A 15292-nucleotide genomic window follows, 5' to 3' on the forward strand; every position below is an offset into this window, starting at 1 on the left:
TGACTTTAATATAGATATAAAATACCAAATGAAACCCAGAAAAAAAAAAAGGAAATGGGTCCCTTAGCTTTTTGATTCAACACAAAACTAGAAAATTGTAAACTTGTTATTACTACTACCACCAATCAAACTCCACAAAAGATCGATCCTTTTTCTGAAATTCAAGCTCGACCATGGCTTCTCTACTTCATTCTAGACTTCCCCTTTCTCACAATCATTCTTTATCAAATTCTTGCCAATCTTTCCCCTGTCATCTCCCAGGAAGAAGCAAGAGAAGTACTCAAAGATTATTAGAGGAAAGGAGCTATGACAGCAAGAGAAGTTTAGTTTGCCAGTCGGGTATTGATGAAGTCACTTTTATTGAGCCACCTGGTAGTAAAGAAGCTAAAGCTGAGCTTATTGGGTCTCTCAAACTCAAGTTATTGGTACTTAAAAATCTAATCTTTTTGACCCCCTTTTGTTATTTTCTTGAATTTATCTGTTTGTTGTTGCTTTCCTATGCAGTTGCTTATGTTGTCTTTGATGGGTGTGTTTTGGATTCTTTATCTTGAATGTTGGTTATTGTGTTATGGAAATTTCACCATCTTGTGGTACATAGGTAGTAAAGAAGCTTAAGTTGAGCTTATTGGGTGTCTGAAACTCAAGTTATTGGTACTTAAAAATCTAATCTTTTTGACCCCCTTTTGCTATTTTCTTGAATTAATCTGTTTATTCTTACTTACCTTTGGAGTTATGTATGTTGCCTTTGATGGGTGTCTTGGATTCTTTATTTTGATTGTTGGTATTTGTCTTATGGAAATTTCACTATCTTTTAGTCATTTCCATTGAGCCACCTGGTAGTAAAGAAGCTAAAGTTGAGCTTATTGGGAGTCTGAAACTCAAGTTATTGGTACTTAAAGCTCTAATCTTTGTGACCCCGTTATTGGTACTTAATCTATTTGTTCTTACTTCCCGATGCAGTTGTCTTGGATTCTTCATATTGATTGTTGGTAATTGTCTTATGGAAATTCCACTATCTTGTGCTACATAGGCTAGCCTAGACTTTAATCTATTTGCTCTATGGATCCCCTTGTAGTCTATTTCAGTATCCTTTTCCTTTTAGTCACTTCCATTGAGCCACCTGGTAGTAAAGAAGCTAAAGTGGAGTTTTTTGGGTGTCTGAAACTCAAGTTATTAGTACTTAAAGCTCTAATCTTTTGCTCTTTTATCTTGAACTAATCTTCTTGTTATAACTTCCCTATGCAGTTATTTATGTTGCCTTTGATGGATGTGTCTTGGATTCTTTGTCTTGATTATTGGTAATTGTCTTGTGGAAATTCCACTATCTTGTGGTACATAGGCTAGCTTAGACTTAAATATATTTGCTCTATTGGTCCCCTTTTAGTCAATATCATTTTCCCTTTTCGTGTAAACATTAATTTCCTTGCTTAAACTCCGTCTATGTGATCTTGTTAATACATAACCAACTCCAAACTAGAGTTGAGTAAGATTGTGGTAGGTTGAAAGTCAACATAGAAATAGTCGAATTAAGATGAATCCTCTCGAAACTTGATTAGACGGGAATGGGTACTGACTCATCTAGTTTGTTGTTGGAGTAGTTGGATTGAATTGATTCTTGGCTTTATTTCTGGTTTCTCTTTTGGGCTTTCTATCCTGCAAGTACATTGTTATTCAAGTGATACTCAACTTGTTTGTTACCACCTAAACAACTCGAGTCACTGAGGGATTAAGTGTGATGCGATGAGCTAAATGACAGATTAAGGCAAAATCTACCCCTGCTCCTGTCTTCTAAATTGCTACATAAATATTGAAACTTGAAATTTAGTTTGTGATTCAGAATTTGGTATTTGAGTACAAGGGGGGTTTCGTAATATAGTCTAACTCCCTTCTGTAACCTTTTCGTAATCAACTTTGGCTTCTTTAATGGTCAATGAATCCTCACTGACCATGTTTCTCCATTCAAATTCTCTTAGACACCCTTGCGGCAAAAGAAATTACTACTTGTCCCAGCATTTTGTACCATTGAAGGATCTGGTCAGACTTTGAGGCTGAGTGACTGAGAGACTAATGAAGATCAGATATTGCTTCCAATGTTGGAATGTATTTTGCCCTACAATATTCAGTTCTTGGATTCGCCCTGACTACAGAAATCACCGTTGGAATGGCAATGTCTAAGGACAAATAAAAGATGTATATTCTTACGAGAAAATACTACTGTCCTGCTTCAGTTGCCAATTAACTGCTTTACATGCTTAGAATCTTATGGTTTAGCACATCTAAGTGCAACAGAATGGTTGTTGATCTGGAAGCAAAGATATATGCAACTGATGTTGCTGTCACCATGAGCTTATGCCTATCTCCACAACGTAGCGCTTTCTTGGCTAGGTCCAATATTTGGCTGAACCATTAGTATTTAATCATCGTTAAGTATAATTGTCATTGGAAGAGGTTGCAAATATTTTCCCGTCTCTTCTTACTGTTTTAAATCTTTTTCACTTGTCCATGGAATTTAATCTTTGTATTTTTTATTCCTTCATACAATGACATATCCTTATCAATCATCTGCCATTAAAGCTATCGAGACATGGGCACTCCTTTGCTATATATTATATTGATTATAGCAAGTCAGGAGGTTACTCTTGACAAATGTGTTGATCACTTGCAGAGTGCTGTTTCTGGGCTAAACAGAGGCCTTGCTGCAAGTGAAGATGATCTAAAGAAGGCGGATGAGGCTGCCAAGGAGCTAGAATCTTGCGCAGGAGCTGTAGATCTCGCAGCTGATCTTGATATGCTTCAAGGAAGGTGGAAATTGATATACAGCAGTGCATTCTCATCTCGTACTCTAGGTGGAAGTCGTCCTGGCCCCCCCACTGGAAGACTTCTTCCCATCACTCTTGGTCAGGTAAGCTAAATGGACTCATTTAATTCTGTAAGAGCTGGCCTCTTCCCGTCTCCAGTTACGAACATGCATACAGTGGTTAACCAGGAATTAAAGAGAACACAGAGTGGTTGGTTGGACATCTATTATGATTACCATAGACATGTTATGAAGAGAACAAAGACAGGTTGTCATTATATACAATTGAAGTTACTTTGGAGTACCGTTGCACCCACTACATCATTGTGATGAGGTCAGGGTTGGTATAAATATATACTTTAAAGAAATTTCAGCTCTCTCTCCCTCTGTGTGTGGTTGCTCTCGCAGCTGCTACCTTCAGCATAAATCAGCCCTTGATTATATCCAGGTTAAGAAGTTGCATTCTTAGAGTCCTATCCTGGATTTGTTGTCGAACATTTCTCCATGGTTTTGCCTTGCAGTTAGAAGGATCAATATGTCCATATCTTTTAGCTTGCTGCAGAACAATGTAGAGCGTTCTAATTCACTGCTATTTGTCAAGCTTAATATATATATATATATAGATAGATAAACGGTAGCATAACCGGCTGATTTGTTTTGATCAGGTATTTCAAAGAATTGATGTACTAAGCAAGGATTTTGACAACATAGTGGAGCTTGAATTAGGTGCTCCGTGGCCTTTCCCACCTGTTGAAGCGACTGCCACTTTAGCCCACAAATTTGAACTTATAGGTTGGTTCTGTGTATTCTCACATCTTTTGGACCAAGAATTTTGGTATTATTGCTTCTGTTTTTGCAGTACAAAAGTTCTAAAGTTTTCGTATCTCACGTCATGTTTATACATTTCCACAAATAGGATCATCTACGATTAAGATTGTATTCGAGAAAACTACAGTGAAGACAACCGGAAATTTATCACAGCTGCCACCATTAGAGGTGCCTCGCATACCAGATCAGTTCAGGCCACCATCAAATACAGGAAGTGGTGAGTTTGAAGTTACCTACATCGATTCTGATACACGTGTAACAAGAGGAGACAGAGGAGAGCTTAGAGTTTTCGTTATCTCATAAGTTGGGCTGCAATGAAATATAGTCTTCCTACAATATTTTGTTGCTACAATTTCATGTAACAACATATCAAATGTGTAGATATGCTCAACATTATTCTGCTGGTCACAGCAAGCAAATTTGTAATGCTACTGCAAATTCAAATCTGTATACAGTAAATTTGACATGTTATGGAGTTATGCAGTGAGATTTCAAGAATACATATGAGGTAAGGTAAGGTCGGTGTACACACCACCCTTCACAGACCTGCTCGTGGGATTACATTGGGTATTGTTGTTATAGGAACAACTAAGAAAAAACTTATAGAATTACTCAAGAGCTTGGAGTTGACTTAAAACTGCAAGAATCCTGTCCAAAAGAGACATGAGATATACTAGTTGTGATGCTTGCTAGTCAAAGTCACCATTGACTCTATTTATTATTATGGCACATTCATGTATTGTGATGTCAACTTGAGATCTTATTTCAATTCGACATGTCCACCTATGAGACTCACACAGAGTCAACCAATAGATCAAAGAGTCACACTACTATACATAGTTCGAGTCGAAAGCAGTGACATAGTAAATGCTACTCTCCACAACTATAGAGATCCATGATTCAAACCTCTCTTTGATTAATGGCATTGCAATTTGCAAGAAGCATGAACCTGGAAACTTGGAGAATATAATAAATGAAATAGGCTCCTTCATTTATTTAAGGATAACCAATTGATGAGGAGCCACTGATGTAAATGAACACAAGTATCTTGGCTCTACTACTTGATAAGTAGAGCTCGTATACAAAGCATCCCTGCTAACATAAATCCTTCAATCTACGCGTCAATCTCAAATTAGTTGAAGTCGTGTGTATGATATTTAGATTTATATAGTCCAATATTGACAAGATTTATCCTAGTTAGATAAGTTTAGGCAAGTAAGATTAGAAGTGGTTAAACTAGTTTATAAACACTTCTTAAACTTATACAACATATTTAAGAAACAATTCAAGAGAGATTATAAACTAGTTAGTCCCACCAATTTAGTACTTAATGCTTATCAACTACTTTCAATAAGTTAACTCAAACTAGCTCTTACCCCTATAAAAGAACATATAACTTTGTTAGTTCAAATGATAAAAAGACGAAAAATCTTATTTTTTTGCATCTATTCAACGTTAGATTTCTTTTTATCTCATAAGTTAGTGAATTCAAAAGTATAATCCTTCGTTTATCATAAAAAAAAAAAAAATTAAGAAAAAGATAGAAAAGGTTAAAAGGGTAAAAAGACAAAGCTAGTTTCAAAACAAAAATTGTAACTAGCCGTTACCAATTTAAACGTTTAAACTTTTCATTTTTTGAATTTTCAAAACCAAAACATCCAAAAATACAGTCCATTTTTTTTTCATTTCACTCTCAATCAATTCTGAAAAAACCACTCTTTTCTTCCCCATTTTCCATTTTTAGCTCTACAATCTCCAAAAAAAATCAAATCAGTGACAGAAAAAAAACCCCATTTCAAAGATTCAATCTTGGTCTGTAAAATCTTGAAATTTTCTTGAAAAATTCGATCAGTGATTAGAAAAAACGAAACCCCATTTGTAATCTTCAATGGCTCCTACACCATCATCAAAGAATCATACAACTCCGACTCCGTCATCAAAATTGCACCAGACCCATGTAAATTCAAGAACCCCACAGTCCAAGCATCGTCTGAATTTCAACTCAGCAAAACCCTCACCAAACCCTAATTCTACAGCAATGAAAGAAGGGGGTCCACCTCCCGAGCACCCGGTAGAGGTTATTGGTAGGATTCGTGATTACCCGGATAAAAAGGAGAAACCTTTATCAGCATTGCAAGTGAATTCTGACTGTCGGTCCCTACGTGTTAGGACTGATATAGGGTATAGGGATTTTACTCTTGATGGTGTGTCGTTATCCGAAGAAGAAGATCTTGATGAGTTTTATAAGAAATTTGTTGAGTCAAGAATTGATGGGGTGAAATTAGGGGATAAATGTACTATAATGATGTATGGACCAACTGGTGCTGGTAAGAGTCATACTATGTTTGGGAGTGTTAAGCAGCCTGGAATTGTGTATAGGTCATTGAAGGATATATTGGGTGATGGAAATGAAGAAAATGATGAAAATAGTGAGAAGAAGGTTGGTGTTGGCACATTTGTTCATGTTACTGTGTTGGAGATTTATAATGAGGAGATTTATGATTTGTTATCGACGACTAATGGTGGTGGAGGATTTGCTTTTGGTTGGTCCAAGGCCTGTGCTTCCAAGGTAAAAAATGAAGTTTTGCTTTTGGCAATTAGTTCTTTGATGCACTAGTAATGTTTCATACAGAATAGTTGTGGTAGTCTCTTATCTGATATTTTGTCCATGTCTTGTTTTTCGATTGATATGTTTCTCGAGATTTTAGTACAACATGTTTAGTTCTGTTCTGCAATTTCACTGAATGGAACCTTGACATTATAGTTGTGATTTGTATCAAGCAAAATGCTTATAGTGCTCCAGTTTCTAAATGTGCTAGCTGATGGCTTGAATTTGTAGCAGCTATTGCTAAGGCTCGTTTAAGTTTCCTGTCGAATATCAATTTCTGTTGACTTTCGATTGCCATTACAGATGATGTGCTTGTTGTTATTCAAGTGACATTTGCTCAATGTAATTTCAGTACTTACACATGCCATTCTGTGCATGACATGAAAGGATAACACTAGTATTGTTCGGTAGAGATTATGTCAATGAGAACCTACATGAGGTTATAGAAGGATAAGTATCTGTACACCAAATCTCAATGATCCATTCAGTATATGACTATGGAAGGATGAGTATTTTTCAGTAGAGAAAATCGGATCTTCTTTATCATGAAATTGTTGATCTTCATGGCTAACATATGTTACTAGTTAGAAAGTAGTACCTTTAAGTCTGTTAAAAGATGACTGTGCTTTACTGATTTTTATGTGTCTGTACAATGTTGGTCCTGTCTTTTACCTTGCAGGTGAAGCTGGAAGTTATAGGTAAAAAGGCCAAAAATGCAACTTTTATTTCAGGGACTGAAGCTATAAAGATATCGAAAGAGATCCAAAAAGTAGAGAAGAGAAGAATAGTAAAGAGTACTCTGTGTAACGAGAGGAGCTCTCGGAGCCACTGCATGGTATATGTTAATCACTTTTTCATGGAAATAAGTTCATTCATTTCTAGTTTCAGCAATGCATATTTGTCTTCAATTGCAGATAATCCTTGATGTTCCAACAGTGGGAGGGCGACTAATGCTTGTCGATATGGCCGGTTCTGAGAATATTGAACAAGCTGGTCAAACTGGTTTGGAAGCAAAAATGCAGGTATAAGTTCTGGATTCACTTGGCTCGCTTGTATTAAGTTTATCTGGTTTCCTTTTGAAGTAACTCAAATGTTTGACCATCTATATGATATAATTGTGTCTTACTGTGGTACCTTGATGATTAAATCTTGCAGACTGCGAAAATCAACCAGGGAAACATTGCATTGAAAAGGGTTGTTGAGTCCATTGCTAATGGTGATTCTCATGTGCCATTTCGTGATAGCAAGTTAACCATGCTATTACAGGTAAGTTTTGCATATGCTGGTGATCTATGTTGCTTTGGACACTTCATAAATGTCAATGGGTGCGTGTTGGGTTCTCCAAAAGTGGTGTATTTTTGGAGAATCCGTACGGGTATGGTATCAAAAGTGAAGAATCCGCGCAACTTAACTGGTTATAGTATGGCAGATTGCTTTGGAAGTGTTCATTGACTGTGATAGTTGTTTCAACTGTTTTGTTTAGGACTCTTTCGAGGATGACAAGTCCAAAATTCTTATGATACTATGTGCAAGTCCAGATCCTAAAGAGCTCCACAAGACTATCTCCACTCTGGAATATGGTGCCAAAGCAAAGTGCATTGTACGTGGTCCTCATACGCCATTGAAGGAGAAAGGTACAGAGGATTCTTCATCGACAGTTATCTTGGGATCAAGGATTGCCGTTATGGATCAGTTCATCTACAAGCTTCAGATGGAGAACAAGCTGAAAGAGAAAGAGCGTAATGAAGCTCAGAAAGAGCTTATGAAGAAAGAAGAAGAAATGGCTACACTAAGGGCCAAACTGGAGTTAGTACAAGGAAAGGGAATGGAGATAACCGAGGAGCAGATCAATCTTAAAGTAAACGAGCGAACTCAGATGTTGAAGAGTGAGTTGGAAAAGAAGATACAAGAATGTCAGAAAATGGCTAATGAAATTGTTGAAATGGAGAGGAGGAAGATGGAAGAAAGAATGTTCCAGCAGCAACAAGAATTTGAAATGCTCCGGAGGCGCTTGGAGGATATGGAAGCTGAGCTTCACCGCTCTAGGGCTGAAAGTGGATCAATGGAGGAAAATACTTTCGCGAAAAGGCTACAGGAGATTTACTCCGAAGATGCAGGAATGGTAAAGTCTATGGATTTGGACAGATCAATTGATATGGATGTTGGAAAGCGGGATGTACTGGTCTATAAACCTGAAGGCAATACTTTCCAAGCAATCTCGGGTTATCCTATCATAAGCAATTTAGGAGAAGTTGAAGATCCACTTTTCACCAATAAAAGTAGCTTGAGCACTGTATTTGAAGAGGAGGAAGAAGGTGATGATGAAGGAGATACAGAGAATCCCCCCGTCGATGAGGAGGTGCAGAAGGAGGTCATTGAGGAAAAAACAATATGCTCTGGTCTGCTTGATCATGATATGAGTTGTTTGAGACCAGATCCTGATCATTTCAGTGATTTATGCAAGGACAGTGATGTTTGTATGGGTGCAGCCCCTTCTAGGCAAGCACTTATTCAGAACATTTTCACACTCTGTGGCAATTATAGAGAGCTTTCTCAGCATAGTGTAAGCCCAGTGCCTGCACAGAAGAATTTGGAAGATACTGATTCTTCAGTACCAACAGTTAAGACAATCAGAGAGGATTACGCATCTGTGCTTGCTGCAGAAGGTTTGTCCAATGATCTTTTGCCATTATGTAATCCCGAGACCATAAAAAAGTCACCAGTTAATCAGACAAGAATGTTTAAGAGCTCTTATGATAAAGAAAATGATTCAAAGGAGAACTTTAATCCTACTTCTGGCAATCTCGAAGTCCACGTGAAGTGGGAAGCTGCATCAAAAGAGAATCCTGGTGTAGCAACCACGGTAAACGTTGGCAAAGATTCATCCTTAGCTGATCTGCGCAAACTGATTGAGATAAACCTCGGTGCTGACAGTTCATTCACTTTCCTTGCAATAGGGGTATGTTTATACTTAACTGGCTTTAGAGAAATGTTTATACTCACTTCATATTGTTATGACAGTTATTTGATATGAAACTGTTAATTTTTCTGTAATTAGGATCCATCTGGTGCCCCGATGCCTAAAGAACAGGAGGTAGTCACACCAGTGAGTAAGCTTCCAAAATGCAACAACTTCTCACGTGGTCACTTAGCTTACTTACGCCCAGTGAAGGGAACACAACGGTTCAATCACTTGCCATTTACTCCACTGGAAAATATGCTTCCATTGACTCCAAAGTCACATATCAAAGAAGTAGGTACTGGACTTTCTCCCAAAGTAGGAGAACATCTGAGTAGAACACCTTTTGTAACTGTCAAACGATATCTAAATGAGTGTTAGTTGATATGCGCGTATGAGTTTGTGTGAATCATGTATGTAATCACGCGACCATTATGATATTTTTTGCTCTTGAGTACATCGCATATGTACTCATATTGGATGATTGATTTACTTTGTCTGATGTGTTTTCAAATACTTGGATTTCGTGTCTTAATTCATACCTCTATTCTTTTAATTACTTTCTGGTGGCACTCCAAGAGGAGAGGGGAAATGGAGAAAGGAAGAACCATAGAGGACTTGGGTGGCTAAAATCCTAACAACTAATGACTCGACTTAGAGATCATTGAGATAGCTGATTTTGAAGGCACATGAAACTTGTGCAAATCATTCAAATCACACTTCAAGAGAGCATAATGAGTCCAGTGATGTGCATGATGTCGTTCTAAACTTGACGTGTAGGTAAAACTATGTTGAACTTGTGAGGAATATGATGAATATATCGATAGATAAATCTCAATTTTACAACTAGCATTCCATAAACTGAGATCATACACGTTCTTTCCTTAAATTTGAGTGGGATGAAATGAAAATAAAAGCAACAGATCTGGTAAACTTTTTGGAGAAAAATAACTATGCTGATACTGGAGAAGTTGATCATGAAGCCTTCATACTGTCCAAGCCAACACTAGTCTGCAACGAAAAACCATGCATCATTGACAAATTTAAGACAACCTTACTCTTATCGAAAACTTGAAAAGAGTATATAAATGTCATACCAAAAATTTGTGGATCTGCTGAAGTATAGGTGAAAACGCCGTACAGAACTTCTCCATATCACTATTGATGTCACCATTGCCACTTATGACCTCCATGAACTTTTTCCTATCTGGTGCAAGCTTTATCGCAACCTTTGGATCACATTTAGAAACACATTAACATGTTGGCATTTCTTTCGAAATGCTGGTGTTAAGGTCATTATTAGACTGAAAACACAGTGAAGTACGTACATACCGTAAAACTTGAACTAGCAAGCCATCCGTGCCATTTCTTCAACGTCTTGGAGTAAGAATCGTTGCAAGCTTGGGACATTGACCAATCTTGATGCTGAGCTAAATTGTGAAAGAGCACCACTATGAAGTCCATGGCTCTGCAGCATGAGCAGAATCATCGATTAGTCTGATTTATCTTAACACGTTATGGTAGCAAAGTTCGTTCATCAAATAAACAAATGCAAGCTTGTTATGCACCAAAGCATTCCACGTTCATGCAAGGTCCGGGAAAGGGCATGTGTGATGTAGGCAATCACAACTGTTATGCACCATAGATTAGTTTTTTGAAATGAGAACATGGAAAAACAATCGCGCACCTTGTTAACCATAGAAGACCATTGCTACAACTGGATGAAGATTTAGCTGTCTTTATCTCAACTTCTGCCTGTACAAAACTGTACAAGTAGTTGAATCTCGATGGGTTATCGTTATACTTGGATTCTAACCTCTGTAAGGAAACAAGCATTCCATAATTCACCATTAGAACCAACATAAGATATTTATGTTTCATGTGTTATTCAATATAAGGTTTCTGCAACATTGTAACTGCAAATTGATGACAGTTGAACCACTAGATCAATATTACTACTCAAGATGATTGTCGTAATAAGTAAACATCGATGAACATTGCATTTTTGTCGATTACATGAGCTCTACAACCACAAATAACTCCAACTTACTCTGCTACACATGAAATCTGCATCACAATTCGCGAGATTTTTGTAATATTCAAACAGAAGAAACGAAGAAATGACTAACTCACAGCTATATTTCCGCTGATATCAGATTTAACCACAGTCATAGCAGCTCCAAATTTATCTGGCATCAGTATAGCAAATGAACTTGATTCATTACACAACTTAAAACAACACAAATACAACTATATGCAACAATAACATACACAATGTAATGCATAAATGAGGTCTGAGGAGGATAGAATGTACGCAGACCTTACCCCTAACTCGTAGAGATAGAGAGGTTGTTTCTGATAGACGACTCAATGAATATAATCGATAGCATTACATCAATTTTCGAGTAAAATTCAAGACGATTATAGAGAAAAGTGTGAACCTAGAATTGGCAATACAAGTTTGCAAACTTCCAAGAAAGGCTTAGTCATTAGCTCTCCATGTTCAGATTTGACATCCTTCATTCCTTCCAAAGCAGGGGAAAATAATGTTCCCTCCATATTTGCCTATTTTGCTGCACATAAAACACACAAATTTTACTAATAAAAAAGAAGGTAGCAAGTTAGATTGCAAAATTATGTCAGACTATGTTGTTCGGACTTCTCAAAAATGTTGTTGTACTCGTATCGGATCCTCCATAAATACACTATTTTTGGATGATCCGACACACACTTGTCTACATTTTTTTGAAGAGATTGAGCTACATAGATTGCAAAATTATGTCAGGCTATGTTGTTTAGACTCTCTAAAAATATTGTTGTACTCGTATTTGTTCCTCTATAAATACACTATTTTTGGATGATCCGACACACACATGTCTACCTATCTTACATTTTTTTCTTTGAAGAGATTGAGCAACATAGAAGAATTGCTTGTCCCAAAAGCAATGACATTTTTATTTTTCCAAGAATATATCCTAATTTTGTCCCTTTATTTTTCTGATAATCGATTCAACCTCAACAAGTTCAGTAATGAGCATAACGTTCCTATGATTAACTTAAAGGTAAATTTCCAAACTAATAATTTCAACTAGATCTCTCAATTTTTATCCTAGTTAATCTTGATTCGATATTAAAAGAATATAATAACTCTTCGCCAATAAAACAAAAATAGGAGAAAAAAAAACAAATCTGATGATTAGAAAAATAATAGAAAAAGAACCTGGAGAATAATAAGATTTGCAGGTCAGATGATTTTTGTGTCTAATTTTTTTTTTCAGTTACATATGTTTTTTTATGAGAAATGAAATATAATTATTTTATTTTTTAGAATTAATTGTTAGTGCATTTGTGAGAGATGCAAAAATTAAGAGAAGAGAGAAGGGGGTTTAACGGTTTTTCAAATTAGCCGCTGCTTTTACGATATGTGCGGAAATTAAAGGGTTATTTTCCTCTTTGTTACTCCCTGACTTACTTTCCTTTTTAGTCCGTCTAAAAAAAAATGACATATTTCTATATTAAATAACAATTTACCTATAAAATATTTATCCATTAATGAAATGATTTATAGTCACATAAATTTCTATCATTCATTTTGGATCACAAGTTTTAAAAGTCCTTTCTTTCTTAAATTTTGTGCCGAGTCAAACTACCTCACATAAAATGAAACGGAGAGAGTATTATTTATTTTTACGCTCAATTTTAATTCTCCATATTTATTTATTTTCGTTAAAATTAGCTCGGATAATCAGTTTTGGGAACGATTATTAATATTTAGTCAATGTTTAAAAATGTAATGGTGAAATACTCACTTTTTAAGACGGAAATACTCTCTGAATAACAATATTCTTAGCTAAAATACAAACGACGTGTCACTTCGAATAAAGTGAAATATCTTTCTAGTTAATTATTTCTTACTGATATATTGACAGTCACTTCGAATAAAGAATAAAAGAGGAGGATCACATGCAATAAGCTAATAATAATTGGCATATAATAAATCCTCCCTATATAAAATATCTCAACATCAAGATCAACTTAATCGATCCTAACTTGCTTGAAATCAGAGCATATATATAGTAAGTTGTATATATTTTTTTATTTCTAGTATCACCAAAATGATCCACCAAACAAAAAACTCTTCTCATCATGATACACACTTAGTTAAGAAAACAAACAACAATAATAATTACTATGCCTTAGTTTCAAATATGTTATTGAGATCGACTATATGAATTCTCGTTTCATTTTGGGCTCAGGATATTTGATAGAGTTCTTGAGAATCTTTTTGGCAGCAGCATCACCAAGATCAATGCCACAAATATCAGCCAATCTAATGAGATAAAGCAAAACATCAGATAATTCTTCACCAAGATGCTCTTTATCTGATTCTTCCCAATTTGGTAACCCTTTATCCACTTCTCCTCTCCATTGGAATATTTCTGATAACTCCCCTACTTCACCTACCTGAATTTTCAATTGGACAACAAAAAAATATATTATATGATTTCGATCGTTATGATATTTGATTAAGCATATTTAATCTCCAAGTTTACGTCTTTAATCCCTTAATGTATATTTGTTTGATTGATAATTGTGGTGTTCGAATCAGCTTGAGTGTATCTTGACTAATCACATAGGGTATGTGCAATCTTCCACAAATGCATGGGTAACTATGTCCACTAAAGATTGGAGAAACATGAAAAAATCAAATAGTGTTTTGGCCTATGTTGAGGTTAGAACCTGAAACTTCATACTTAACTCATTTTATTGACCCCTAAACTGCACTCTGGAGGCACAAATGAATGCATCCAAGAGGATCAAGGGATTATGAAATATGTTATAGGTAAACTATCTTTAAAAATTATATTACTCTATGGAATAACAATACAAATTTAACATAACTCACGGGTACTAATCAAATGGTGATCAAAGGGTTAACAAATATGATAATTTTATGAATATTTACAATTAAATGGATTCAAAATGCATTTTTTTTTCTCTTTCATGAATCTTTGAACAAGTGGAGAGATGCTTTTTCTTGTGTGCCAAACATTGCCAAGCAGTACATGCCAAGGACAATAGGGAATCAAGAACCATTGTGTGATTGTCTAGTGGTACCAACTACCATTTTTCATACACATGTTATGTGGCTGTCTCATCACCTAGTGTGTGTCTAGTAAGTTCCTTTTTGATAATTGATGGGAAAAAAATGTTCGATAAACATTTTCTCTAGAAAAATAAATTCAATAAAACATTTCAAAGGAAAAACAATAAATTTATAGAAGTATTATATGTTCAATTTTAAGAAACTCAAAGAAAGAATATATCATGAAACTTGAATTCACTTCTGAATGACAATAGAAACTCACAAATAACCATTTTTCAACCCTTGAAATTGAAAAACAGTCACCGTCATATAGTACAAATTCCAAAAGTGAAACTCCAAGACATGACTATTAGAAAGTTTCACCTGTGAAATTTGAAACTCTATAACAATGACTATTTTTCTAATATATCACCTAAAAGTAGTCGGTAAACGCTATTTATTCATCTGAAGGCAAAAAGGTAGAAAATTGATAGATAGTAAAAGAATTAATTACCATGGCAAGTAGCAAATTCCTAGGGCTATGATACTTCTCCCAATTTCTAACCTTAGCAAAATCTTCAAGTTGCTTAGAGAGGTCTTTAAGACTAATATCCATTGATCTCTCTTGATCTCTTTCTTGTTCCATATTGGCTAAGTAAATATGAGATTTGTTGCTTGCAAAGATACCAAAGGCTCTTGTCTTGGATTTTAAAGGAGAAAATTTGTTGACATGTGAAAAAGGAGGAATATTATAACCATAAAAGTGAATTAATGATAACATAGTAATAATTCTTAGAAGAAGAAGACGCTTCAAGGGGGGCAAAATTCTTTGAGCATACTACCCTCAAATATTGGTTTTTTTTTTTATAGTGTAATGATTCTTTGTTCTATCTCATCTATGAAAAGAATATTATATTCCAATTTTTTTAGTACATTTTTTTTTTTTGTGAAAGGACATTGCAAATTGAGCCATGACACATCTTTTTGTGCAAATTGAGCATGCTTTGAATTTTA

The 15292-nt window shown here is 35.6% G+C and overlaps 5 protein-coding genes across 5 annotated transcripts in view; 3 read left to right on the forward strand and 2 right to left on the reverse strand.

The window, feature by feature from the left end:
• The window catches only part of LOC125871526 (cryptochrome-1), a 258924-nt gene that overhangs the window by 28834 nt on the left and 214798 nt on the right, over positions 1-15292 (forward strand). The gene's annotated exons all lie outside the window — the stretch shown is intronic.
• On the forward strand, positions 73-4091 carry LOC125871541 (plastid-lipid-associated protein 6, chloroplastic). Its single transcript, XM_049552164.1, has 4 exons — positions 73-425; positions 2666-2902; positions 3463-3589; positions 3714-4091. Exons 1-4 carry the CDS (start codon positions 174-176, stop codon positions 3926-3928), a joined length of 831 nt encoding a protein of 276 aa, XP_049408121.1. The 5' UTR covers positions 73-173; the 3' UTR covers positions 3929-4091.
• Positions 5335-9685, forward strand: LOC125871521 (kinesin-like protein KIN-10A). The gene is made up of 6 exons (XM_049552131.1): positions 5335-6194; positions 6913-7068; positions 7148-7255; positions 7389-7499; positions 7717-9192; positions 9292-9685. Exons 1-6 carry the CDS (start codon positions 5514-5516, stop codon positions 9571-9573), a joined length of 2814 nt encoding a protein of 937 aa, XP_049408088.1. The 5' UTR covers positions 5335-5513; the 3' UTR covers positions 9574-9685.
• Positions 10033-11777, reverse strand: LOC125871547 (glycolipid transfer protein 1-like). The gene is made up of 6 exons (XM_049552172.1): positions 11634-11777; positions 11326-11381; positions 10880-11010; positions 10525-10660; positions 10290-10421; positions 10033-10203 (listed from the first exon to the last, which is right to left on the reverse strand). The coding sequence occupies exons 1-6, from the start codon at positions 11749-11751 to the stop codon at positions 10168-10170; spliced, it is 609 nt and encodes a 202-aa protein (XP_049408129.1). The 5' UTR covers positions 11752-11777; the 3' UTR covers positions 10033-10167.
• LOC125871549 (uncharacterized) lies at positions 13263-15171 on the reverse strand. Its single transcript, XM_049552175.1, has 2 exons — positions 14793-15171; positions 13263-13656 (listed from the first exon to the last, which is right to left on the reverse strand). The coding sequence occupies exons 1-2, from the start codon at positions 15057-15059 to the stop codon at positions 13417-13419; spliced, it is 507 nt and encodes a 168-aa protein (XP_049408132.1). The 5' UTR covers positions 15060-15171; the 3' UTR covers positions 13263-13416.

Source organism: Solanum stenotomum, chromosome 7, assembly GCF_019186545.1.
Source record: "Solanum stenotomum isolate F172 chromosome 7, ASM1918654v1, whole genome shotgun sequence".
Lineage (NCBI taxonomy): Eukaryota > Viridiplantae > Streptophyta > Magnoliopsida > Solanales > Solanaceae > Solanum > Solanum stenotomum.